Genomic DNA, 26493 nt, shown 5'->3' on the forward strand with positions numbered 1-26493 from the left:
ACTTTGACATGAAAGAACCTTTCTGTTTATCAGTGTCAAAAAAACCAAATTAAATCCGCTGTGATTCAATGTTGTAAAACAATAAAATATGAAAGCTTCTGGGGGGGGGAGGTGAATACTTTCTATAGACACTGTACATGGTGGGATTAGTTTGAAAACTGGCACAGGCTGTAAGGTAAATAAGGAAATATAATAAAAGTCAAAATGCCAAATATTAAGATGGTAACAACATAGCTTTGGATTGTTACGTTAGGATTGATAAAGCAGTTACTGTCTTTGGTGAAGCCATATTAGGACTGTTTATTCAATTATTACATAGGTATGTACGGTAATTCACAAATCAGGTCATTGGATTGGTAGATGAGGACAGAGTACAGCATAGCCCTGATGAAGGGTCTCGGCCAGAAACATTGACTGTTTATTCCCATTGGCCGATGCTGCCTGGCCTGAGCTGCTGAGCTCTCCAGCACATTGTGTGTTCGGCTCAGGACAGAGTTGATGCGTGACCATATGAAGGTGGTACTTCATATTCTTGCTCTGTTTGTCCGTCCCAAGGCTATCACAATGAAGAAAATGGAGCAGGTGTAGCGGTAAGTCTGGTGGGAAAGATAATGAAGAGGTGAAAATTACCCACAATTTCAGGGTGCACAGACAGTTCCACCTCCTGGGATGAGATACCTTAGCTGGATGATACAAGAGAGACTGCAGATACTGGCAATCCGGAGCAATACCCACAGGATACTGGAGGAACTCACCAGTTTAAGGAGCATCTGTGAAGGGGAATAAACAGTCGATGTCCTGGCCTGAAATGTTGACTGTACGTTTCCCGATATAGATGCTGCCTGATACGCAGAGTTCTTGTAGCATTTTGGGTGTGTTAGCTGGGTGATAGCTCCGATACCATATCCGGTCTCAGTGGTGCTAAGTAAAGGAGAAAAACGCAGCTCTCTCCTTGTTCCTGATTGCTATCGAGTGTTGCCTGGGAGATGTTATGTTAAGACATATCACAATGCCTACACTGGCGGAATAGATCACTTTCAACTGTACTCTTCTTGCTGCAGCAGCCTGCAGATAATCTTGCTCTTGATCTTAGGAGGCAGGGCTGGGGATCAGTGGCAGGACAGTTTCATCAAGCAAGGAAATTGGGCAATGAAAGGTTTCTCCAGAAGGTTGATTAATAGCAGGAAGGTGCAGTTTGCACCCCCACCCCCGCCCCCCCAACCTCATGTGTCACATGTGCTCAGCATCTACTGTGCAGCTTACATTTCCTATGTAGCTTAACATTTCAGCAAAGATAGGTTTGTGGTTTCCGCTGATGATGGAAAGTATGTCACAAGCCAACACTCTCAACTGACTGCCTGCGTTTCTGACTGTCAACGGGACCATTAGCCACTTACTACAATGTGAGTCATGTTCTCTTCATCAGTAGATGATCCCGCATTGAAGGAGCTGTGGTCAGCGTAGATATCCATTCGAATGCCTCATTTGCCGCTGTCGATTTTAAGAAGAGCCTATTGCTTTCCTTGCACCCACCTGACCAAGCAGAGTAAGTTGCCGTACACTGACAGTCTTGTACTGGGTCCGTGCTGACTGAATATTGAGTTGCAAGCTTTCATTTGGGACAGAGATATTGGTGGTGGGGTAAGTGTTACTCGTCCTCTGAGATGTGCTGGTTGGGTTTGGGCTCCGGATTCGTAACCCAGAAAGTAAACTCCCTCTCCTATTGAGTTGCCTGACTTCTTGCATGAGGGGGAAAGGGATAGGCCAGTATCTCACAGACGTTCTGTTGCTGCTCTGGAATTTGACATCTCTTGGTGCATTGGTTAAGTGCTAATCAGCTGCTTCATGCATGAGGTTTAGGAATACACTGAATGCTAGTTAATAATTTTCATTGGGTAATGGCAGTGAGCATTGACAAATGGAAGGAATAAATACAGTGAGAAGGTGAAACATTGCAGGCAGTTACAGAACATGCTTCAAGACAGAGCTGAGATGGGTGGTTCTGACACAGCAGTCCTTGAGGGCTGAATGTAAGCACCAGTCCTAATTCAGCTCTCAATTTCCCGATCAGAATGAGGGGTGACGTGACGAGTTGATTTGAGCTGATTTCTGTAGGTACTGGTTGAGGTTGGACAGCGTTTCATTCTGGTCAAGTCGGGTGAGGGGTCTCTGAAGTGAATCTCTCAGCAGTTTTGCTGCTAATGCTAGACATGTGGAAGCTGGCCACACCACAGGACAGTGTTATTGAACGCATGCATGTGGACAAAGAATGAAAGGAGACTGACAAGTTCGCTGAGCAGTGATTAGGAGAAGGAATTTCATTGAAAGTCAATGGTTAAGCCATTTGTTGCCATCCAAAATCTCATTCCCATTCCCTGATTCCTGACCATTAGCTGGGTGAACTTAGAATGCAGATTAATTAGTGATCGGGCCTGTGTTCTTGTGTCCAGGCCTTGGCTAGGTTAATTAATGGACGTTAATTGCTATGGTTAGTTACCAATCCATTACTCATGTACAGGATGACAACAGTGAAGTTATAAGGTGAATCACATTAACCTCGGTGTCTTTTTGTCTTCTCTTCTTCTTGAATTGTCTCTCAGGATCGAGGATGGCTCATTCCCACTCTTGTGGGTTCTGAAATGGCTAATGAAGCCAGCGTGGAAGGTGTTGATTCCTCCACAGGTGGGGCAGGAGGTGCCTGACAGGATGAGAGGGTGGGAAGCTTTTTGCCACTCGTGCAAGGCCTCTATGTACTGTGGATGGCTGGAGTCTACATTCTCAGTGCACCCTGGATGACACTTCTCCACGCTGAGTGGTCATGTTCCCAGCAGATGGAAGGGATTATGCTGTTCCTCACTGGAAGCTTTGAGCATAATCTTTGGTCTGCCTGATAATCTGCTGCCCTGGCAGAGTTCAGAATCGTGCCTGTTTTAGGAGTCCAGTGTTGGGTGTACAGACGAGGCCCACCATCTTGACAGAGTAAATAAGGCCTTGAATTTGGGGCTGCTGATCTTGGGAGAGGACATGGATATTAGTTTGTTTACCCTTTCAGTGAACTCAGAGGGCTTTGAGAGCCGGAGTTTGGTGGTACTTTTCATCAAAGTGTAAGTAGGTAGTCCAGTTCTCAAATGCTTATAGAAAGGCAAAGATCACTTCTGCCTAGGAGAGCATGAGTTTTGTGTCAGATCTGAGGTGTTCATCTTTAAATTTAAAAATCATTTTTCTCATTCAAACAAAGACTTTCCTGGCACATTGAAGGTGGTGGTGGTGGTTGTCAGCATTAATATCTGCCGTCTCTGAACCTTGTTGTCCAGGACTTTGTTGTGAATCTTTGTTATCAGAGGGTTAGACGCTGCTGCAAGTGAGTTTTTCCAGTGCACCCTACAGAGATGTACTTGTGCATATGACAGTAAGCTCAGCTTGGACTTTCCATATTGCTGTGTGCTATGTGCAATGGGTGCTGTACTTGTGTGAGCCCTCGTATGGAGTGTGATCATCAGTGGGCCACTGGTTACACTCTGCCCTTACAGCTGCACCAGCAGCAGTCAGTGCATGGGTCCAGAAGCTGAAAGCCTGGGGGACTGTTCTCCCCTTCTGCGGCTGGCAGCAGCTAACTCAACTCCTTGGGGCGTTCTGAGCTGTGCCGGTAAATGCCACTGGCTACTGAACCCACATCAACTTGTACCTACTTCAGATGAAGAAGAGGGAGAATCAGTATTTTCACAGAACCTTCTGCAATCTGCTCATTAGTACTTCTGCAGGGTAGTTACACCTGTAACATAGGGAACATGACAGACAATTAGTGCACAGCAAACTCCCACAAACTAGTGCAATTATTTATTGGGAACTAAAGATTGTCCAGAACATCCAGCAGCTCCCTTGGCGCAGGGCAATGTGTCCAGGTAGTTGAGAGGCAGATAGAGCTCTGCTGAAAGTACTGTCTGGGGTTGGTGGTGGGCAGTAGGCTCTATGAGACTCTATTGTGCGTTGAATTCCTGACTGTTGAATAAACCTTTGAGGTGGGTTCAGAACTTGGAGCCTCCCATGGGATTATCCCTGTTGGAGAATATGTCCTCCACCCATGTTTCTGCTAGAATCTCTTTCGTGACAACACATGGGGGAAGTTGTCAGCAATGTTGTAACAGGTAGTGTACCTGATCTGAATGTGATTGGGTGGAGTTCAAACCTGCTTTTCTGCAGTACACTTCCCGGTTTGCAGTACCCTCTGTGGGCCACTATTACTGAATATTACCAGCTGGAGTATTAATTTGTACCATTAGAGCATTATCAACGGGTTAAGGTATTCCTTTGTCAGCTGTTTTGGGGCATTGCTTTTGTGCATGCTGTATTGAAGTGTTATCCCCTGGTGAAATGAAAGCAGAATGTTCTGGAACTGTCCAACAGCTCAGAAATGGCCGTGCAGAAAGAAGCTGAATTAATGCTTTAGGGTAATTACTTTATCATGGTGAGGCCTCTGTTGGTCGGTCCGGATCAGCCACAGATGTTACATCCCAGCCGTCTAGGTCCTTAAGCCTGGGCAGTACGATATGGAGAGCAAGCTCCCCCTTTTCATACATCTGATAAACCCAAAGGGACAGCAGCGTTGCAGGAGTTGCCGGTCAGCATTGAGCTCAATGTAAGACTGCCTTAGGGATTCCCGCTCCAGATATTTCCCCTCTGGGTTCACTCCTGAAGCCTTCCCCAGGAGTGAGTATAGCCAAAAGGCAGCAGAGGTTCGAGATAAAGAGTTTTCCTTCTCCTAGATGAGCTGCCAACCACAGCTGAAAATATCATCTGCCTGAAGCCACTGGTTTTAAGGCACCAGTAATCCACCTTTGCCCCTTCTCCTGTCAGCAGAAACAGTTCTGCTGGGCTTAGTAGCTAAGCCACACATGAAGGCCCGGAGATGGACTCGGTTGTCAGGGGCTGTTCGAGAGGCACGCCATTAGGAGCGGGGGCTTGTCCCCATTACCACCCTCCCTCCCCCAGCGATAACATCCTTAAGGAACCACATTGTTATAAAGTACACATTAGGAGTTATGGTTTGCATGATATTACCGCTTTAATATTCTTTCTTTGTTGCATTGCCATTTCTCTGAGTGATCTGTGGTGGGACTATGTCATTGCATTGTGTCAGAATTTATGCAGCGCCTGCCATACATCTCAACAATTCAGTGGTCGCTGCTGTTTCTGAGACCCTTCCCACTGAGACGCCTATGAGCTGCAATATTGGTGGCAGGGCTGGAGGTCGGGATGCTGGAAGAATCATCACTCCAAGCTCCCACTGTCCTGACTTGCAGTAAATCAGAGTCATAGAAAGATAGCCACAGAAATAGACCCTTCAGCCCATCAAGTCTGCACTGACCATTAACATGCCCACATTAAATCTCTTATTTATTCTCCGCATTCCCATCATCTCCGCTCCCACCCCGACCCCCAGATTCACCCACACACTAAGAACAATCTTCAGCAGCCGACCTGCACAGCTTTGACTGTGGAAAGAAAAGGGAGCAGCAGGTATCAGCAGACATACCGAGGAGCAGATTGGGAGGCAGATTTTGGAAAGGTGCAAAAATAACAGGGTTGTTATCATGGGTGACTTTAACTTCCCTAATATTGATTAGCACCTGATTAGTTCCAGTGGTTTAGATGGGGCAGAGTTTGTTAAGTGTGTCCAGGACGGATTCCTGTCACAGTATGTTGACAGGCCGACTAGGGGGAATGCCATACTAGACCTAGTACTAGGTAATGAACCGGGTCAGGTCACAGATCTCTCAGTGGGTGAGCATCTGGGGGACAGTGACCACCGCTCCCTGGCCTTTAGCATTATCATGGAAAAGGATAGAATCAGAGAGGACAGGAAAATTTTTAATTGGGGAAGGGCAAATTATGAGGCTATAAGGCTGGAACTTGCGGGTGTGAATTGGGGTGATGTTTTTGCAGGGAAATGTACTGTGGACATGTGGTCGATGTTTAGAGATCTCTTGCAGGATATTAGGGATAAATTTGTCCCGTTGAGGAAGGTAAAGAATGGTAGGGTGAAGGAACCATGGGTGACAAGTGAGGTGGAGAATCTAGTCAGGTGGAAGAAGGCTGCATACATGAGGTTTAGGAAGCAAGGACCAGATGGGTCTATTTAGAAATATAGGGAAGCAAGAAAGGAGCTTAAGAAGCGGCTGAGGAGAGCAAGAAAGAGGCAGGAGAAGGCCTTGGCGAGTAGGGTAAAGGAAAACCCCAAGGCATTCTTCATTTATGTGAAGAACAAAAGGATGACAGGAGTGAAGATAGGACCGATTAGAGATAAAGATGAGAAGATGTGCCTGGAGGCTGTGGAAGTGAGCGAGGTCCTCAATGAATAATCTCTTTGGTATTCACCAATGAGAGGGAACTTGATGATGGTGAGGACAATATGAGTGAGGTTGATGTTCTGGAGCATGTTGATATTAAGGGAGAGGAGGTGTTGGAGTTGTTAAAATACATTAGGACCAATAAGTTCCCGGGGCCTGATGGAATATTCCCAGGCTGCTCCACGAGGCAAGGGAAGAGATTGCTGAGCCTCTGGCTAGGATCTTTATGTCCTCGTTGTCCATGGGAATGGTACCGGAGGATTGGAGGGAGGTGAATATTGTCCCCCTTTTCAAAAAAGGTAGAAGGGATAGTCTGGGTAATTATAGACCAGTGAGCCTTACGTCTGTGGTGGGAAAGCTGTTGGAAAAGATTCTTAGAGATAGGATCTGTGGGCATTTAGAGAATCATGGTCTGATCAGGGACAGTCAGCATGGCTTTGTGAAGGGCAGATCATGTCCAACAAGCCTGATAGAGTTCTTTGAGGAGGTGAGCAGGCATATAGATGAGGGTAGTGCAGTGGATGTGATCTACATGGATTTTAGTAAGGCATTTGACAAGGTTCCACACAGTAGGCTTATTCAGAAAATCAGAAGGTATGGGATCCAGGGAAGTTTGGCCAGGTGGATTCAGAATTGGCTTGCCTGCAGAAGGCAGAGGGTGGTGGTGGAGGGAGTACATTCAGATTGGAGGATTGTGACTAGTGGTGTCCCACAAGGATCTGTTCTGGGACCTCTACTTTTGTGATTTTTTTTTTAACGACCTGTATGTGGGGGTAGAAGGGTGGGTTGGCAAGTTTGCAGATGACACAAAGGTTGGTGGTGTTGTGGATAGTGTAGAGGATTGTTGAAGATTGCAGAGAAATATTGATAGGATGCAGAGGTGGGCTGGGAAGTGGCAGATGGAGTTCAACCCGGAGAAGTGTGAGGTGGTACACTTTGGAAGGACAGACTCCAAGGCAGAGTACAAAGTAAATGGCAGGATACTTGGTAGTGTGGAGGAGCAGAGGGATCTGGGGGTACATGTCCACAGATCCCTGAAAGTTGCCTCAGAGGTAGATAGGGTAGTTAAGAAAGCTTATGGGGTGTTAGCTTGCATAAGTCGAGGGATGCAAGTTTAAGTCGTGGGGTAATGATGCAGCTCTATAAAACTGGTTAGGCCACACTTGGAGAACTGTGTCCAGTTCTGGTCGCCTCACTATAGGAAGGATGTGGAAGCATTGGAAAGGGTACAGAGGAGATTTACCAGGATGCTGCCTGGTTTAGAGAGTATGCATTATGATCAGAATTTAAGGGAGCTAGGGCTTTACTCTCTGGAGAGAAGGAGGATGAGAGGAGACATGATAGAGGTGTACAAGATATTAAGAGGAATAGATAGAGCGGACAGCCAGCACCTCTTCCCCAGGGCACCACTGCTCAATACAAGAGGACATGGCTTTAAGGTAAGGGGTGGGAAGTTCAAGGGGGATATTAGAGGAAGGTTTTTTTACTCAGAGAGTGGTTGGTGTGTGGAATGCACTGCCTGAGTCAGTGGTGGAGGCAGATACACTAGTGAAGTTTAGGAGATTACTAGAGAGGTATATGGAGGAATTTAAGGTGGGAGTTATATGGGAGGCAGAGTTTAAGGGTTGGCACAACATTGTGGGCTGAAGGGCCTGTACTGTTCTATGAATGCCCTGTGGTCACAGGGAGGTTGTGCAAACTCCACACAGAAAGCACAGAGGGTCAGGATTGAATGCAGGTCTCTGGCACTGTGAGGCAGCAGTTCCATGAGGCTGTGGCTCATGCTGTTCATCACTTGGACAAGGTTGTAGAATTCTTTTTCCTGCCATTGTGGCAGACCAAGTGGCTAAACACTACAGTGGTTCGAGGCCAGTTACAATCGGACAGGGATAACCACAGCGAGAGATAACCAAGGCAAGTTGCATGAACATGTGAATACTACCTCACTATTCCTTTTTTGCAGAATTTATTTGTTTTATTTTTTATTGTAATGTAAAGCTTTGTTAATGTATTTCTCTGAAATGCTGCCACAAGAACAACATTTCACAACAGCTGGGTGTGTAATGGATAAAGCTGATGAGGTTCGAGCATGGATCAGTACATACAACTAGATGTTGTGGCCATTACTGAAAATTGTTGAGAGGGGAGCAGGAATGGGTGATTAATGTAGCATGTTTTATGAAATTTTAAAAAAGCTAGAGAGGGTGGAGTTACACTACTAATCAGGGACAATATCACAACTGCACTCAAGGGAGATGTAATGGAGGGTTCAGACATTTGGGTAGAACGCAGGAATAGGAAGGGTGCACTAGTACTGATGGGATTGTACTACAGAGCCCCTAATAGCCACTGGGACATTGAGGAATAAATACGTAATTAGATTAAGGAAATGTGTAAAAAATAATAGGGTTGTTGTCATGGGAGATTTCAACTTCCCTAATATAAACTGGGGCTGCCTTGGTGTAAGGAGTTTAGATGAGGCAGACTTTGTTAAGTGTATCCAGGGAAGTTTCTTGCATCGGTTTGTGTACAGTCCAATGAGAGGGGGAACTGTACTGGGCCTGGTGTGGGTGATGAGTTTGCCCAGTGACTGACCTTTCAGTGGGTGAGCAGTTCGGGATCAGTGACCACAACTCCTGCACTTTCAGGATAGCTCTAGATAAGGTCCTTGTGGAAGAGAGTCTTAAATTGGAGGATAGCAAATTAAAAGCACATTAGGTAGGAACTTAGAAACATTGATTGGGAATTAATTTCATGCACATCTGCTCTCACCCCATCCTCCCACCACCCCACTAGGAATAGGGTTCCCCTGGTCCTCACCTACCACCCCACCAGCCTCCGGGTCCAACATATAATTCTCCGTAACTTCTGCCACCTCCAACAGGATCCCACCACTAAGCACATCTTTCCCTCCCTCCCTCTCTCTGCTTTCCGCAGGGATCGCTCCCTACGTGACTCCCTTGTCCATTCGTCCCCCCATCCCTCCCCACTGATCTCCCTCCTGGCACTTATCCTTGTAAGCGGAACAAGTGCTACACATGCCCTTACACTTCCTCCCTACCACCATTCAGGGCCCCAGACAGTCCTTCCAGGTGAGGCGACACTTCACTTGTGAGTCGGCTGGGGTGATATACTGTGTCCCGTGCTCCCGATGTGGCCTTCTATATATTGGCGAGACCTGACGCAGACCCGGAGATCGTTTTGCTGAACATCTACGCTCTGTCCGCCAGAGAAAGCAGGATCTCCCAGTGGCCACACATTTTAATTCCACATCTCATTCCCATTCTGACATGTCTATCCATGGTCTCCTCTACTGTAAAGATGAAGCCACACTCAGGTTGGAGGAACAACACCTTATATTCCGTCTGGGTAGCCTCCAACCTGATGGCATGAACATTGACTTCTCTAACTTCCTCTAGGCCCCACCTCCCCCTCGTACCCCATCTGTTATTTATTTTTATACACACCTTCTTTCTCTCTCTCTCCTTTTTCTCCCTCTGTCCCTCTCACTATACCCCTTGCCCATCCTCTGGGCTTTTCCCCCTCTCCCCCTTGTCTTTCTCCCTGGACCTCCTGTCCCATGATCCTCTCATATCTCCTTTGCCTATCACCTGTCCAGCTCTGGGCTCCATCCCTCCCCCTCCTGTCTTCTCCTATCATTTTGGATCTCCCCCTCCCCCTCCCACTTTCAAATCCCTTACTCACTCTTCCTTCAGTTAGTCCTGACGAAGGGTCTCAGCCTGAAACGTCGACTGTACCTGTTCCTAGAGATGCTGCCTGGCCTGCTGCGTTCACCAGCAACTTGGATGTGTGTTGCTTAATTGGGAACACCTTTTCTTTAGCAAGTTCACATCAGACATACGGAGGGTGTTTAAAGATCAATTGCACAGAGTGCAGGAAAGATTTGTTCCTGTTAGAAGGAAGGATGGGGATGGAAAGATAAGAGAAGCTTGGATGTCCAGAGAGGTGACAAATTTTGTCAAGAAGGAAAAGGAAGGTGTGTAAAGCTTCAGAAGTTAGGATCAAACAAAGCACACGAGCATAAAGAAGCCAGAAAGGAACTAAAGAAAGGAATGAGGAAAGCCAGGAAGGGCCATGAAAAGCCCTTGGCAAGTAGGATTCAGGTGAATCCCAAGGCATTCTCTACATACATCAAGAGTAAGAGAATAACTAGGCAGAGGGTGGGGCCACTCAAGGACAAAGGGGAATATTGGCTTGAGTGCAGAGAATGTGAGTGAGGTTCTTTGCTTCAGTATTTACCAGAGAAAATCATATGGGGGACGGGGATATCAGTGCCGAGTGTGTAAATACATTAGGGCATTTATAGGTCAAGGAGGAGGAAGTGTTGGGCCTCCTAATGAGTATTGAGGTGGACCAGTCCCCAGGGCCTGATGGGATTTACCCCAGGTTACTGACGGAGGCAAGAGACAAGATTGCTGGGCCTTTGACCAGGATCTTTCTGCCCTCTCTAGCCACAGGTGAGGTCCCTGAGGACTGGCAAGTTGCTAATGTTGTACCTCTATTTAAGAAAGGAACAAGGGAAAATTCTGGGAGCTATAGACCGGAGAGTCTCACGTCAGTTGTGGGGAAGTTGCTGGAGAAAATTTTTTAGGGATAGGATATATGAGCATTTGGCCCAGTTAGGGAGAGCCAACATGGCTTTGTGCAGAGCAGGTCATATATTACTAACTTGACTGAGTTTTTTTGACGAGGTGACGAGAGAGATTGATGAGGGTAGAGCAGTGGATGTTGTCTACATGGATTTTAGTAAGGCATTTGACAAAGTCCGTCATGAGAGGCTAATCTAGGAGATTAAGATGCATGGGGTCCATGGCGAATTGTCTGTTTGGATTCAGAGCTGGCCTGCATATAGAAGACAGAGGGTGGTGGTTGAAGGTTTTTATTCGAGCTGGATGTCTGTAATTAGTGGTGTTCTGCAGGGATCAGTGCTGGGACCTCTGCTGTTTGTGATGCCTATAAACGACCTGGATGAAAATGTAGATGGGAAGTTAGTAAGTTTGTGGATGATAGCAAGGTTGGTGGAGTTGTGGATAGTGTAGAAGACTTGCAAATAATACAGCATGATGTGGACCAGTTGGAGATATGGCCTGTGAAATGGCAGATGGAGTTGAACACAGATGAATGAGGTGCTGCACCTTATAGGGCAATTGCAAGGAGACAGTACACTGTTAAGCACAAGATCCCTAACAGTGTTACTGAGCAGTGAGATCTTGGGATTCAAGTTCATAGCTCTTGGAAAGTGGCTGCACGGATCGATAAGGTGGTTAAGAAGGCTTATGGAATACTTGCTTTATTAGTCAAGTTATTGAGTTCAAAAGTCAGGAGGTTCTGTTGCTACTTTATAAAACTCTGGTTAGGCCACATCTGGAGTATTGCATACAGTTCTAGATGTGTAGGCTTTGGAGAGGGGGCAGAAGAGGTTTACCAGGATGCTAACACGAGGTATTCTGCGGATGCTGGAAATTCAAGCAACACACATCAAAGTTGCTGGTGAATGCAGCAGGCCAGGCAGCATCTCTAGGAAGAGGTACAGTCGACGTTTCAGGCCGAGACCCTTCATCAGGACTAACTGAAAGAAGAGCTAGTAAGAGATTTGAAAGTGGGAGGGGGAGGGGGAGATCCAAAATGATAGGAGAAGACAGGAGGGGGAGGGATGGAGCCAAGAGCTGGACAGGTGATTGGCAAAGGGGATACGAGAGGATCATGGGACAGGAGGTCCGGGAAGAAAGACAAGGGGGGGGGGACCCAGAGGATGGGCAAGAGGTATATTCAGAGGGACAGAGGGAGAAAAAGGAGAGAGAGAGAAAGAATGTATGTATAAAAATAAATAACGGATGGGGTACGAGGGGGAGGTGGGGCATTAGCGGAAGTTAGAGAAGTCGATATTCATGCCATCAGGTTGGAGGCTACCCAGACGGAATATAAGGTGTTGTTCCTCCAACCTGAGTGTGGCTTCATCTTTACAGTAGAGAAGGCCGTGGATAGATGTCCCATTCCCATTCTGACATGTCTATCCACGGCCTCCTCTACTGTAAAGATGAAGCCACACTCAGGTTGGAGGAACAACACCTTATATTCCGTCTGGGTAGCCTCCAACCTGATGGCATGAACATTGACCTCAAACTTCCGCTAGGCCCCACCTCCCCCTCGTACCCCACCTGTTACTTATTTTTATGCACACATTCTTTCTCTCACTCTCCTTTTTCTCCCTCTGTCCCTCTGACTATACCCCTTGCCCATCCTCTGGATTTTCCCCCCCTCCCCCTTTTCCTTCTCCCTGGGCCTCCTGTCCCATGATCCTCTCGTATCCCTTTTGCCAATCACCTGTCCAGCTCTTGGCTCCATCTCTCCCCCTCCTGTCTTCTCCTATCATTTTGGATCTCCCCCTCCCCCTCCCACTTTCAATTCTCTTACTAGCTCTTCCTTCAGTTAGTCCTGACGAAGGGTCTCGGCCTGAAACGTTGACTGTACCTGTTCCTAGAGATGCTGCCTGGCCTGCTGCGTTCACCAGCAACTTGGATGTGTGTTACCGGGATGCTGCCTGGTTTAGAGGGCATGTGCCATCTTGAGAGACTGGATAAACCTGGGGTGTTTTCTTCAGAGCCCTCTGGAGGCTGAGGGGAGGTCTGACAGAGGTTTTCAAGATTATGAGAGGCCTAGATACAGTGGACAGCGAATAATATTTCCCAAGGTTGAAATGTTTAATTCCAGGGGGCATGTATTGAAGGCGAAAGGGGGTAGATTTAAGGGGGATGTGAGGGGAAAGTTTTTTTTTACTTAAAGTTGTGGATGCTTGGAATGCACTTTCTAGTATGTGGTAGTGGTAAATACATAAGAGGTTTTTAAGAGTTGTTTTGATAGGCACATGGATTTGAGGAAGATGGAGGGATACATGGTGCACGTAGGAGAGTTTAGTTATTTGGGTGTTTTTGATTTGGTTTTCAGTGGGTTCAGCACAGCATTATGGGCCGAACGGCCTGCTCCTGTGCTGTGAATGTACATTAATTGTTTTGGATATCAATGTCGGAGGTATGATTAGTAAGTTTATAATCAGTAGCTTTGATAGTTTTAAAAGTAACAGGATGATATTGAACAGTTGGTGTAGAACAAGGGCAATTGGAACTTAATCCTGATAGATTTTGGGAGGACTGATAATGGTAGAACATACACAATGACTAGCAGAACTCTGGAGAATATTAAGCAATAGAGGGACCTTGGTGGACAAGGCCATGATTCCCTGAAGGTGGCAATGCAAGTAGATATGATCGTGAGGAAGGCATATGAGATTTCACTGGTTTGGGGAACAGGATATAAGAATAGGGAGGTTATGGTACAACTTTGTAAAACATGGGTGAAGCCACAGTTGGAGGACTGTGCACATTTCTGGTCACCACATGATAGGAAAGATACGTTTTGCTGGAGATGATATAGTGTCAGATTCTCACTGTGTTGGGCACGTGGCCAAGTGGTTAAGGTGTTCTGAAGATCGCTAGTTCGAGCCTCAGCTGTGGCAGCGTGTTTGTGTCCTTGAACAAGGCATTTAACCACACATTGCTCTAGTGTCTGTGCAAGGAGTGGCGCCCCACACAGACTTCCAATCTGTGTCTTGTAAGGCATGAAAATGTCCGACGCAGGCCTCTCATGGTCTGAGTCGACGTCCCCTCCTCTCCCCCTCCCCAGATTCTCGCTGGCCGGACAGTTTCAGCAATAAGTGTGCTGGGTTTGTTTTCCCTGAGAGGGGACCTGATGGAGGTAGAAAATTATGAGGGGCATAGAAAGAAGGAATCTTTTCACCTTGTCAGTGCTGTCTAAAACTAGAGGGAATAGGTTTAGAGTAAGGAAGACAGTCTTAGAGGAGATCCGAGGAAGACTTTTTTCACCCTGGCGGTTATTGGAACCTGCCTGAGTGTGTAGTGGGACAGAGGCTCTCACAACATTTAAAAGCATGAGATGAGCACATGAATCAAGGCACAGAGTCTGCAGCCTGACTTTGGTACCATGGATTTAGTGCATGGCGATGATTGGTATGGACAGTGTGGGCCGAAGAGACTCTTTTGGTGCTGTATGACTCAATGAGCAATATCTTGCAAACTAGGGACAGTCATTCATTGGGGATCACCAAGGACAGTCATCACCAATTCAGGCAACTATGGTAATCAATTATTGGCAATAACCAAACCAGTTATCATCTTCTTAGGCAATTATAGATAGCGATATCTGAGGCCAGTAAGGATCTTTTCAGGTAACTAGAATAACTAATAATATGATAACCATGGCACCTTCCAGATAACTTGAAACAGGGGCACTTACAGTACCACCACCTCAGGTGACACTGATATCTGAGACATGTTACCACTTTCTTGGATAACCAGGGAACAAATCAATAATTAGATTAGATTAGACTATAAGGACACTCAATCCTCATTTATTGTCATTTAGAAATGCATACATGCATTAAGAAATGATACAATGTTCCTCCGGAGTGATATCACAAAAAAACCAAGACAAACCGAAGACTAACACTGACAAGACCACATAATTATAACATATAGTTACAACAGTGCAAAGCAATACCATAATTTGATAAACAGCGGACCATGGGAATGGTAAAAAAAAGTCTCAAAGTTCTGATCAACTCCCAATAGTCCCCGATAGCAGGCGGCAGAAGGAGAAACTCTCCCTGCCATAAACCTCCAGGCACCGACAACTGTCGATGCATTGGAAGCACCCGACCACAGCCGACTCTGAGTCCGTCCGAAAGCTTCGAGCCTCTGACCAGCCCTTCGACACCGAGCACCATCTCCGCCAAGTGCTTCGACCTCACCCCGGCCGCCGAGCAACAAGCAAAGCTGAGGACTTGGGGCCTTCCCCTCCAGAGATTCTGGATCACACAGTAGCAGCAGCAGCGAAACAGGCATTTCAGAAGTTTCTCCAGATGTTCCTCCGTTCTCTCACGTCTGTCTCCATCAAATCAGGATTGTGCACGGCACCCTACTTGACAGATTACAGATATCATTCTGTTAAATAGGGGCCGTGGACAATTCTGATTTGATGGAGACAGACGTGAAAGCACAGAGGAACATCTGGAAAAATTTGTGAAAAGCTCTTTCGTTGCTGTCGTTACTGCGCGGTCGGGAATCTTTTGGAGGGTAGGCCTCAAAATCCCCGGCCTTGCCTGCTGTCGGCGACCGAGAAGGAGGTCGAATCGTTCGGATAAAGATGGCGCTGAGTACTCAGTGTCGGAGAGCTGCTCAGAGCTCGAAGTTTTCGGATGACTCCGAGTCAGACTGTGGTTGGATATGGCAGGGAGAGTTTTTCTTCCTTCTCTCCGTCTGCGTGAGATGTGGGACATTTGAGAGACTTTGAACTTTTTACTGTGCTCATGGACTTCTTCATCAAGTTATGGTATTGTTGCCCTGTTGTAACTATATGTTATAATTATGTGGTTTTGTTAGTTTTTTCAGTCTTGGTCTGTCCTGTGTTTTGTGATATCACACCGGAGGAATATTGTATCATTTCTTAATGCATGCATTACTAAATGACAATAAAAGAGGACTGCGTGTCCTCATAATCTAATCATTCACCGGACTGACCGCGCAAGCTGTGTCGTGCTGCCAGCTTCTCCTCCGTTAGGCATATTGAAAGTCAATTACCACCATTTTGGGCAAGGAGGGATAACCAAAGACTCGGGATAACTAAAACCTGTTTTCGCCTTGTTGGACAAACCGATAACTGCTGGTAGCCAAGGCCAGTTAATACCATCTCAAGAAATAAGGGATAGGTCAGTGACTCTAGGTAAACAGTGATTATGGACAACTATAACCAATAGTAGATAATAACCAAGGCAAGTTACGACCTTCTCAACCAACTAGGATTAACCAGTAACCATGAGTGAGCAGGGACAGTTATCATTCTTTTGGGATATGAGTTAAGCAGTAATTAGGGATGACCAAGGCTAGTTAAGGGATAACCGATGTCGGGAGGGCTTCAGTTGTGCTTTGTCACAGTACTGCTCAACTGTTCAACCAAATGTCCTTAATTTGACAAAGGAAATTGGCTGATTCAAAGTTTTATATTATTTTTTGACCCTGCATACAAGAACCTTCCAGATTTGACAGTTAAGTGGAAATGCTGAAAAGGCCTCGGGAAATGCCAGAACACAAATATCAAAACGTAGCTCAGGTGAGGCTCTGAGATTGTGGGCCTCAGGTGAATAACTTTGTTTAATCTCATTTTGTGTTGATGTCATGCTGGAGAAAACATTTCTAAGATAAACTCTGTGTGTTCTTGGGATTAGCTGGGTACTGAATAAAGATCAATCTTACTGATTAGTAACATTATTCTACAGATGGAGCCGCGAGTCCCAAGTGAGAAGATGCATTCTGTGCTGTTGTCCAGTGCAGAGGTAAGTCTGTGTGTGTGTGTCTGTGTGTGTGTGTGTGTGTCTGTGTGTGTGTGTGTGTGTGTGTGCTTTTGTTTGTTGGTACATATGCACCTGTGCGTTGTTGGAGTACACATTTTCAAGGCAGTTTGCAACAATAGTCCCTCTTTCTGATGTTGAATCTCCAGCCTAGACAGTATTTCTGGAAACTGCCTTTGCTTAGTGAAGTAGTGCTCACACAGTCCTGTTACAACAATGTGTTGCAACCCAGCCTCCAACCTGAGGGCTCCAGTGAGGTCTCAGTGCTGACAAAACCTCACCCCGGACAAACCTATGTTAAAATTACTTAAATCACTATCAATGATTGAAAGAATAAGAACTGTTCTATAAGTAAACTATGCCGCACATCATAGTGCGTAGACATGGAGGTTCTGTCTCAATCCTGTTCACCTGACCTGGAACATCTGGCGGCAAAACCTCGTCAATTTTATCTGCTGAAGGAACTTTCCACCATCATCCTGGTAGCAGTGAACATTTCACCACAGGCCAACATCAGCCGGGCACTGGGCACATTCCACATCAGGCCAACATCAGCCGGGCACTGGGCACATTCCACCCTAGACCAATGTCAGGCAGGCACTGGAGAATCTGAGCAGTGTGATCAGCAAGCACGAAACTGCATACCTGGATGTCTTCCCTATCATTGGGAGAGATTTTAACCAGGCCAGCTTGAAGAAGTCTATGAACAACTACCACCAACATATCACCAGGGGAACCAGAGGAGGCAGCTCACTTGACCACTGTTATACCACCATCAGGGTCCCTTACCGTGCCATCTCATGCCCCCACTTTGGAAAGTCCGATCACCTGCAATACGTCTACTCCCAGTGCATTAGTAGAAACTAAAGGCTGCAGCATCAGTGGTGAAGACCAAGAGGGTATGGTCAAAGCAGGCAGAGGAACACTTAAAGGGCTGCTTTGGGTCAGGACAATATTCAGGAGTTCATCTTTGAATCTGAATGAAGATTGCCACAGTTGTCACCAACTTCATCAGGACTTGTGTGGTTGATTATGTGCCTTCAAGAACCTACCAGACATGCCCAGACCAAACACCATGAATGAACTAGGAGATTTGTAAACAAGAGAAAATCTACAGATACTGGAAATCCAAGCAACACACACAAAATGCTGGAAGAACTCAGCAGGCCAGGCAGCATCTATGGGAACGAATAAACAGTCGACATTTCAGCCAAAACCCTTCATCGGGACTTGAGAGGAAAGGTGATGGAGTCAGACTAAGAAGGTGTGGAGAGGGGAGGATGAAGTGTAAGATGGCGGATGCTAGGTGAAATCAGGAGAGGGGAAGGGGTGAAGTAAAGAGCTGAGAAGCTGATTAGTGAAAGTGATAAAGGGCTGGAGAAGGAGGAATCTGATAAAGAGAGGACAGAAGACCATGGAAGAGAGAGAGGGCGAGGACCGTCAGAGGGAGGTGATGGGCAGGTAAGGAAGACAAGTTCCCGGGAAGGATACGTGGCTGTGGTAGCATGTCTGGGTGAGCACGTGTTCGAAGAGTTGGAGAACAGCAGAGATCACAGAGGGAGAGCAGTGAGAGAGGGTTTCACTGAACTTCCATTGTGCCCAACATGTTGATGCAATTATAGTGACTATATTTCATTAGGAGTGTGAAAAGATTTAGTACGTCATCAAAGACTTGCACAAATTTCTACAGAAGTATCATGGAGAGCATTCTAAATGGCTGCATCGCTGTCCGATGTGGAGGGGCCACTGCACAGGATTGGAAAAAGCTGCAGAAAGTTGTAAACTCTGCCAGTTCCAACATGCCTTCTCCAACCGTGAGGACAAGCCTGAAAAAGGTCCTCATCACCCAGGACAGGCTCTCTTCTCTGCTACCATTAAGGAGGAGGCACAGGAGCCTGAAGACACATACTCAATGTTTAAGGGATGGATCTCTCCCCTTCACCGTCCGATTTCTGAATGGACAATGAACCCATGAACACTACCTCAGGTTTTCGGCTTGTAGTTGTACCTTACAGTTTTTATTATTGTGTATTGCAGTGTGCTGCTGCCACAAAACAACAAATTCCATGACATTTCCCACAGATATTAAACCTGATTCACAATCCAATTCCGATACCAAAAGCCAGATTAAAACTCTGTAAGAAAGTATTCAAAATATGAACAAAAATATAAAAGTAAAGAGCAATTTTATCTAGCTTCTCCTGGTAATGTAGGAGTTCCCTTGCAGAGAGCAGCATTTTCCTAGGCTGGGGCTCGGACTGGCATAGGGTGAGAGAGACATTATCTTACTTGTGACTGGGCTACATTGCTAGAACATGCCAAGGGTTCACTGGCATCCACCTTCATCACACCTTGGAGTTTTACCGGATCTCTGTAAAGCTGTGACTTAGTTACCCAGCAGTGTCTGAGTGACTACAGTTCCTGTCGGAACCACTGGCCACGTCCCACTCAATCCATGCACCCGGGTGACCTTGGCAAGTTCTGCTCTGCAACTGCCCACAGGTATTTCTTCCTCTTTCTCCCAGAGCCTTGCTGCCAGGTACATCTCTCTGCAGTGGGTGTTCGTGCAGACAGTTCCCTATGGACTTTGCGCGCCAACTTTTAAAAGTGAGCTGGGCCTATAGGGACTAGTCTGTGGAGCATGAAATTGTAACCCAGCAAGGGCCAATAACAGAAGCTAGGTGTAAGTGGTGCGCCATTGTTGGAGTGGGAGACTTTGTCACAACTGGCTTTGGTGAGAGCAGGCAACGGCTAAGGGGCTGAGTTGTTTGGAATTATTTGTTTGATTGAAGAACTTGAGCTGAAGAAATTAGGGCCAAAGGAATAATAAGCTAGGCGAGAAGAGACTTGAGTAAGTGACCGAGGTGAGTGCAAAACTCAAAGGTTTCAGAGAGAAGGCACAGGCAAGAACATGTCAGGCTTTTCGTTGTTGTCTATAGCCCCTTAGTCCTTAATTCAGTGTAGGCAGGATGGTAGGTAAGGGGTGGAATGCCCCTCCAGTAAGATCAGAGTACCTAGAAGTCTCCCCGATGGCTACAGCTTGAGGAAGTGCACCCAAAGTCTGCTCCTGACTGACAAGGTCAGGGAACTAGAGCTGGAGCTGAATTTACTCGATCACCCAGGATGCTGAAAACCTCTTGGTTGAGTCTTTTACTGGGGCTTCAGTTAGCAGATGGGTGACCACCTGGAGAAGTAAGAGGAGTTAGCAGTCAGTGGAGGGTTTCCCTGAGGCCTTTCCCCTCAGCAACAAGTATACCCCTTTGGATACTGCTGGGGGGTGTGGGGGGAGGTGGAAATGGCCTATCTGTTTTTTGCAAGATTTTTAATCTATTCAATATACGTATACTGTCATTTTTTTGAGTCTAAAAATTCTTGCGCCTGCTCCTTCGTACAAACCCATTTAAATGATCCATTTTCCATTGTGATTCTTAATCGAGCTGGAAAATGAAGAGAAGGCTTAAGATTTTGGCTGTACAGCTCCACCATAACTGTTTTAAACTTAACACGTTCTGCCATAACTTCTGATGAAAAAATCTTCAACGATACGAATCTTCTGACCTTGGTAGTCAATCATACCTTTTCCATGGGCATCACGAATCAGACGGTCCTTCATTTGAAATTCATGGAAACATATAATGACTGATCTTGGTTTTGATTTTGAAGTCAATCCGTAGATAGGCAATCTGTGAGCATGATCAATTAAAGGCAGAGACTTTATAATATCAGGGAATAATTCCATCAAAAGGTTTGCAAAGAATTCTTTAGGATTATCTCTTTCCGTTTGCTCTTTAAGTCCCAAGATTCATAAGTTCTTCCTCCTACTTCTGTTTTCCAAATCAATAATCTTCTGTCTCAGTATTTCATTGGACTTGGATTGTTTCTCATTCAGCTTTTGCAAATCATCCATTCTCTCGTCCAGTTTGGTAATAACCTCTTCATGTTCCTTTCTCTTCTTATCCTGCTCGGTTAGAGTTGCTTGAATATCGTCTAATTTCGTACCTATTTGCTTAATTTCAGCGCTGATTTGTTGAGAATCAGCTGATGCTTCTTTTCTGAACTGTTGAAACTCCTCAGTAAGCTTTTGAATAGCTTCCAAAGCTGCTTTGGTAGTCATAGTAACATAATAGCCCGTCTAACAGTAGTATTTCAGAAGGTTGGAGCACCAGCAGAGAGCTGTTACTCCATCAGCGGCCACCAGGCAAATCCGTTATAACTTATTAACTTCAAACTTTCTGCATAATCACTCAGAGTTGAACTGCACGTGCATGTAATGAGAGCTGTATAGCTCATCTCCTTCTACCTTAGGCCACAAACTTATCAATCACCCCTGCTGTGGATCTTTAAGAAAATGAATCTCAGGGTTGTACATGGTGACATAGATGTACCTTGATAATAAATTTACTTTGAACCATGGTTCCCATGCATCTTAATATTCTGCAAGAGCCTATCAAGAGGTACCCTGTCAAACACCTTAGTAAAATCCATAGCTCTACCTTTGTCCATCACCCTTGTCTCCTCATCAAAAAATTCAATCAAAAATTCCAATCTTGGACTTCTGCTCTGGAGGTCCATGATGCCGACTTCTACAAAGAAGGGATCCGTATGCTCCACGACCGCTGGACAAAGTGTGTAAATGTAGGACGGGACTATGTTGAAAACGAAATGTGCTAGGTTTTCTTAAATTGACTCCTTCTACCTTAGGCCACGAACTTATCAATCACCCCTCGTAGATAGGGATAAGTATGAACCTTGCAAGAGAGTATTAAATTGTCACAGAGCAAAGAGTGAGAGCATTAGGCATGAACTAGAGAGAGTTAATTGAGAATGGTTGTTTTTTGGGCAAGTTCACATCCGACGTGTGGAGGGTGTTTAAAGACCAGCTGCACAGGCCAAAGGACAGGTATGTTCCAGTCAAAAGGACAGACAAGGATGATAAGTAAGAGAACCTTGGATGTCGAGAGAGTTGATGAATTTAGTCAAGAAGAAAAAGGAAAAGTATGTAAATCTTAGAAAGCTCGAATCAAACAGAGCCCTTGAGAAGAAGCCAGAAAGGAACTCAAGAAAGGATTAGGAAAGTCAAGAGAGGCCATGAAAAGCACCGGCAAGTAGGAATAAAGAGAATCCCAGACATTCCTATACATGCACCTAAAACGAGGGAGAGAGTCGGACGACCACGTGAGGATAAGGGGGCGGGGGGGACCTTTGCTTGGATGCAAAGGATGTGGCTGAGGTTCTTAATGAGTATTTATTAAGGAGAAGGTTGTGGAGGATAGGGAGATCAGTGCTGAGTGTATTGATATGCAAAAGCATTTTGGAGTAAAGGAGGAAGTAGTGTTGGGTCTCTTAAAGGTAATTAAGATGGAGAGGTCCACAGGGCCTTACGGGGTATACCCCCGGTTATTGAGAGAGAGAGACGAGAGAAGAGATTGTTGGGGCCTTGACCAATATTTTCATGTCCTCTCTAGCCACAGGCGAGCTCCAAGAGGACTGGAGACTAGCTAAAGTTGTACCATTAATCAAGAAGAGAACAAGGGATAATCCTGTAAACTATAGACTGGTGGGTCTCACATCGGTGTGAGGGAAGTTAGCGATAGGATTTATGAGCTTTTAGAAAACAATTGCCTTACTTAGCCAGCATGGCTTTGTGTGGGCAAGTGTCTTACTAACGATTGAATTTTTTGATGAGGAGACAAGGGTGATGGACAAAGGTAGAGCTAAGGATTTTACTAAGGTGTTTGACAGGGTACCTCTTGATAGGCTCTTGCAGAATATTAAGATGCATGGGAACCATGGTTCAAAGTAAATTTATTATCAAGGTACATCTATGTCACCATGTACAACCCTGCGATTCATTTTCTTGAGGGCATACTCAGTAAATCCAACAACCGTAACAGAATCAATGAAGGACTGCATCACAGGGTAATCAAGCAGTGTGCAAAGGATAACAAATTGTGCAGATAGCAAAAGAAAGAAGAAATAATGATGATAATGATAAATAAATAAATAAATAAATAACAATAAATATCAACAACATGATGTGAAGAGTCCTTGAAAGTGAGTCCATAGGTTGTGGGAACAGTTCAGTGATGGGGCAAGTGAAGTTGGGGGTAGTTATCCTGTCTGGTTCAGGAGCCTGATGGTTGAGGGGTAATAACTGTTTGTGAACCTGGTGGTATATGTCCTGAGGCTCCTGTATCTTCTTCCTGATGGCAGTGGTGAGAAGAAAGCATGCCCTGGGTTTTGGGGGTGTATGCTGCTTTTCTGCAACAACACTCTCTGTAGATGTGCTCAATGGTAGGGAGAACTTTACCTGTGATGGACTGGGCCGTGTCCACTACTTTTTGTAGGACTCTCCATTCATGTTACTGTATTAGTGTTTCCATACCAGGCTGTGATTCAGTCTGTCAATAGTTCTGAGTCCAAACGGCCAGTGATGGCTGCTTGGATTCAGAACTGACTTACCCATAGGAGACAGGGGGTAGTGGTTGAAGGAACTTGTTTGAGCTGGAAGTCTGTAATTAGTGGTGTCCACAGGGATCTGTGCTGGGACCTCTGCTGTTTGGGATGCTATAAATGACCTGGATGAAAATGTAGATGGGTGGGTTAGTAAATTTGTAGATGGTATGAAGATTGGTGGTGTTGTGGATATTGTAGAAGACTGGAAAAGAATACACAGGGATATACAGTAGATCAGTTCCAGATATGGGTGGAGAAATGGCAGATAGAGTTTAATTTGGCCAAATGTGAAATGTTGCACCTTAGTAGGTTAAATATAGGGCAAGACGCTTAACAGTGTTGATGAGCAGAGGCATCTTGGAGTCCAAATTCACAGCTCCCTGAAAGTGTCTGGGATGGTTAAGAAGGCTTATGGCCTGCTTCCCTTTATTAGTCAAGGCATTGAGTTCAAAAGTCAGGAGGCTTTTTAAACTCCAGTTAGGCTGCATCTGGAGTATTGCATACTCTGCTCACCCCATTATAGGAAGGATGCCAAGGCTCTGGAGAAGATGTTTACCAGGGTGTTGCCTGGATTAGAGGGCACGTGCTGTACCAAGAGGCTGGACCATCCTGGGTCGATTCCTCCGGAGCAGTGGAGCCTGTGGGGAGATCTGACAGAATCTTTATAATCTAATGAGAGGTCTGGATAGAGCAGACGGACAGAATCTCTTCCCCATAGTTGAAATGTCTAATACCAGAGAGCATGCGGTTAAAGTGAGAGGAGGTAATTGCAAAGGAGGCATGAGGGGCAAATTTTTTCCCCCACACAGAGTGGTGGCTGCCTGAGGCGGAGTAGAGACAGATACATCAGGGACTTTAAGAGATGTTTAATTAGGAACATGAATGTGAGGGAAATGGGAGGGTGTGGGCATTGTGGCAGCAGAAGAAGTTAGTTTAGCTTGCCATTTGGTTACTAATTTAATTGGTTTGGCACAACATCGTGGGCTGACGGGATTGAACCTGTTTCTGTACTGTTCTAAGTACTGATGAAGTATTAGTTTGATTTTGCTCTCCCTGGAAGCTTCTTCAGTTGCCGGGTTTGCTCAGTACTGACTCAGTCTACGTCTTTGTATTCAGCAGCGAGCTTCTGCTACCACACTGTAGCTAGTAGGCACTTGCAAAACCCAGCTTCCGCATTTTCTTACATTAAAGAGAGAGAACAAGAAGTGCCATTGGTTTCTCACGGCTGTGTTTGTGTGTGAAAATTCTTGTTCTGTTTAATTCTTTATTTCCCTGACGTTCGGTGTTTCTGTGTCCTGGTCCATATTTTCACAGAGTCAGTATGTGCAGGTGACATTGGTCAGGTGATTCATCGCCCACCACCACATCCTGTTCGCAGCTCCCCCTCCAACAGTGGCTGCTGGTAGTTAATAAGGTACTGCTCACTGCAGCTCTGCCGATTGTCCCGTTCCCTCTGTCTAGGTGCTCGTGGTCCTGTAACATAACCCCTGTCTGGTTAGACTTCTGTTGTACGACATAACAGGCCCACACGGCTTCAGTCTGCCTGGCATCATTCAATCCATATTTTTGTTAATAACGTTGGCAATAGCTTTCCTCTCAGTGGGGGTAATGCTAATTTTGTCGTTGTGACGTGAGTGGATAAAGGAATTCAAGCGGTGTAAAACAAGCTGTCACTTCCTATCATCTGCATTAGACCTCCCCGGTTCTCTTGTAAAATTTTCACTGCACTTGCTGGAGAAATATTCGACAAACATGCCCTCCCCAGCTTACAAATGCCAGTGTAGATGGCAGCATTGTGACGGAAGCTGAGGGGTTCCCTTGCATTGTGCTGCAGGTTCATTTCATGTTGGGAGCTGCACACGATCTGATGGGCTGACAGTGAATTGATTGTCCAAGGAGCTGCAGCTTTTTGAATGCTTTCCTAGTGCTGGATAAGTCTCCGGACGGTGACATTACAACACTTAATACTCCTGCTTCAGCATGTGGTACCGAAAATCAGAATAGAGAAATCTGAGAAAGCAGGAGATAAAGGAGTGATAACCTGCTGTTGACTGTCCTGTGTTCTTCCCAGTGGTCTGGACCGTTCAGGGGGCCAGCTGATGATCACCCATCTACTTTCTACCAAAGAGTGAGATGGGACGAACATCTGCCTATCCTTGGCCAAGGTATGAATTGCTGTTAGAGGCCGTCTCCATGGAGCAAGTGTCAAACAGCATTATGAAGGACCCCACGCACCCCTCATACAAACTCTTCTCCCTCCTGCCATCTGGCAAAAGTCACCGAAGCATTCGGGCTCTCATGACCAGACTGTGTAACAGTTTCTTCCCCCAAGCCATCAGACTCCTCAATACCCAGAGCCTGGACTGACACCAACCTACTGCCCTCTACTGTGCCTATTGTCTTGTTTATTATCTATTGTAATGCCTGAACTGTTTTGTGCACTTTATGCAGTCCTGGGTAGGTCTGTAGTCTAGTGTAGTTTTTGTTTTTTTCTTACGTAGTTCAGTGTAGTTTTTGTATTGTTTCATGTAGCACCATGGTCCTGGAAAACGTCGTCTCGTTTTCACCGTGTTCTGTACCAGCAGTTATGGTTGAAATGACAATAAAAGTGACTTGACTTGACTTGACATGTACATCAGAGTCAGGTTTTATATCACTGGCATATCTCATGAAATTTGTTATTGTGTAGCCAAGTACATTGCATTATATAATAATTTAAAAACCTATAAATTACAAAAAATATGTATTAAAAATTAAATAGATAGTGCAATAAGAGAGTAATAAAGAAGAAAATACCAAGAAAGTGTTCATGGGTTCATTGTCCATTCAGAAATCTGAAGGCAGAGGGGAAACGACTGTTCCGAAAATGTCGAGCATGTGTCTTCAGGCTCCTGTACCTCCAGCTTAATGGTAGCAATGAAAACGGGTGATGTGGTCATTAATAATGGATGCTGCCTTTTTGATGCATCATCTTTTGAATGTGTCCTGGATGTTGGGGAAGCTGGTGACCTCTACCTCCCTCTTCCATATCACATTCCCTCTCTTCCACGTCCCAACCCCTAACTCCCACACCTTCTCCCCACTTTCTCCCTGTCCCACCCTGCATCTCCCACATCCTGTCCCTCTAGCTCCCTGCTCCCTTCTCATGTCCCAGTTACCACCCGATATGTCCCATCCCCCTAACCCCTACATCCCAACACCCTATGTCCCACGTCCATCCCACCATCTTCTCTCCCCCCACCCACCATC

The 26493-nt window shown here is 45.7% G+C and overlaps 1 protein-coding gene across 3 annotated transcripts in view; it reads left to right on the plus strand.

Moving 5' to 3' along the window:
* The first annotated feature begins 1350 nt into the window (after positions 1-1350).
* unc13d (unc-13 homolog D (C. elegans)) overlaps positions 1351-26493 on the plus strand; it is a 205838-nt gene continuing 180695 nt past the window's right edge. Inside the window, exons 1-2 of one of the 3 annotated variants that reach the window (XM_072242643.1) lie at positions 1351-1546; positions 16717-16773. In XM_072242643.1, the coding sequence (XP_072098744.1) occupies positions 16717-16773 (57 nt within the window). In that variant the 5' untranslated portion in view covers positions 1351-1546. Of the gene's footprint in view, positions 1547-1579; positions 1642-16716; positions 16774-26493 lie in introns of those variants that run through there. The other 2 variants (XM_072242641.1, XM_072242642.1) reach the window with 2 other exon arrangements.

This window comes from Mobula birostris, chromosome 24 (genome assembly GCF_030028105.1).
Source record: "Mobula birostris isolate sMobBir1 chromosome 24, sMobBir1.hap1, whole genome shotgun sequence".
Taxonomy (NCBI): Eukaryota; Metazoa; Chordata; class Chondrichthyes; order Myliobatiformes; family Myliobatidae; genus Mobula; species Mobula birostris.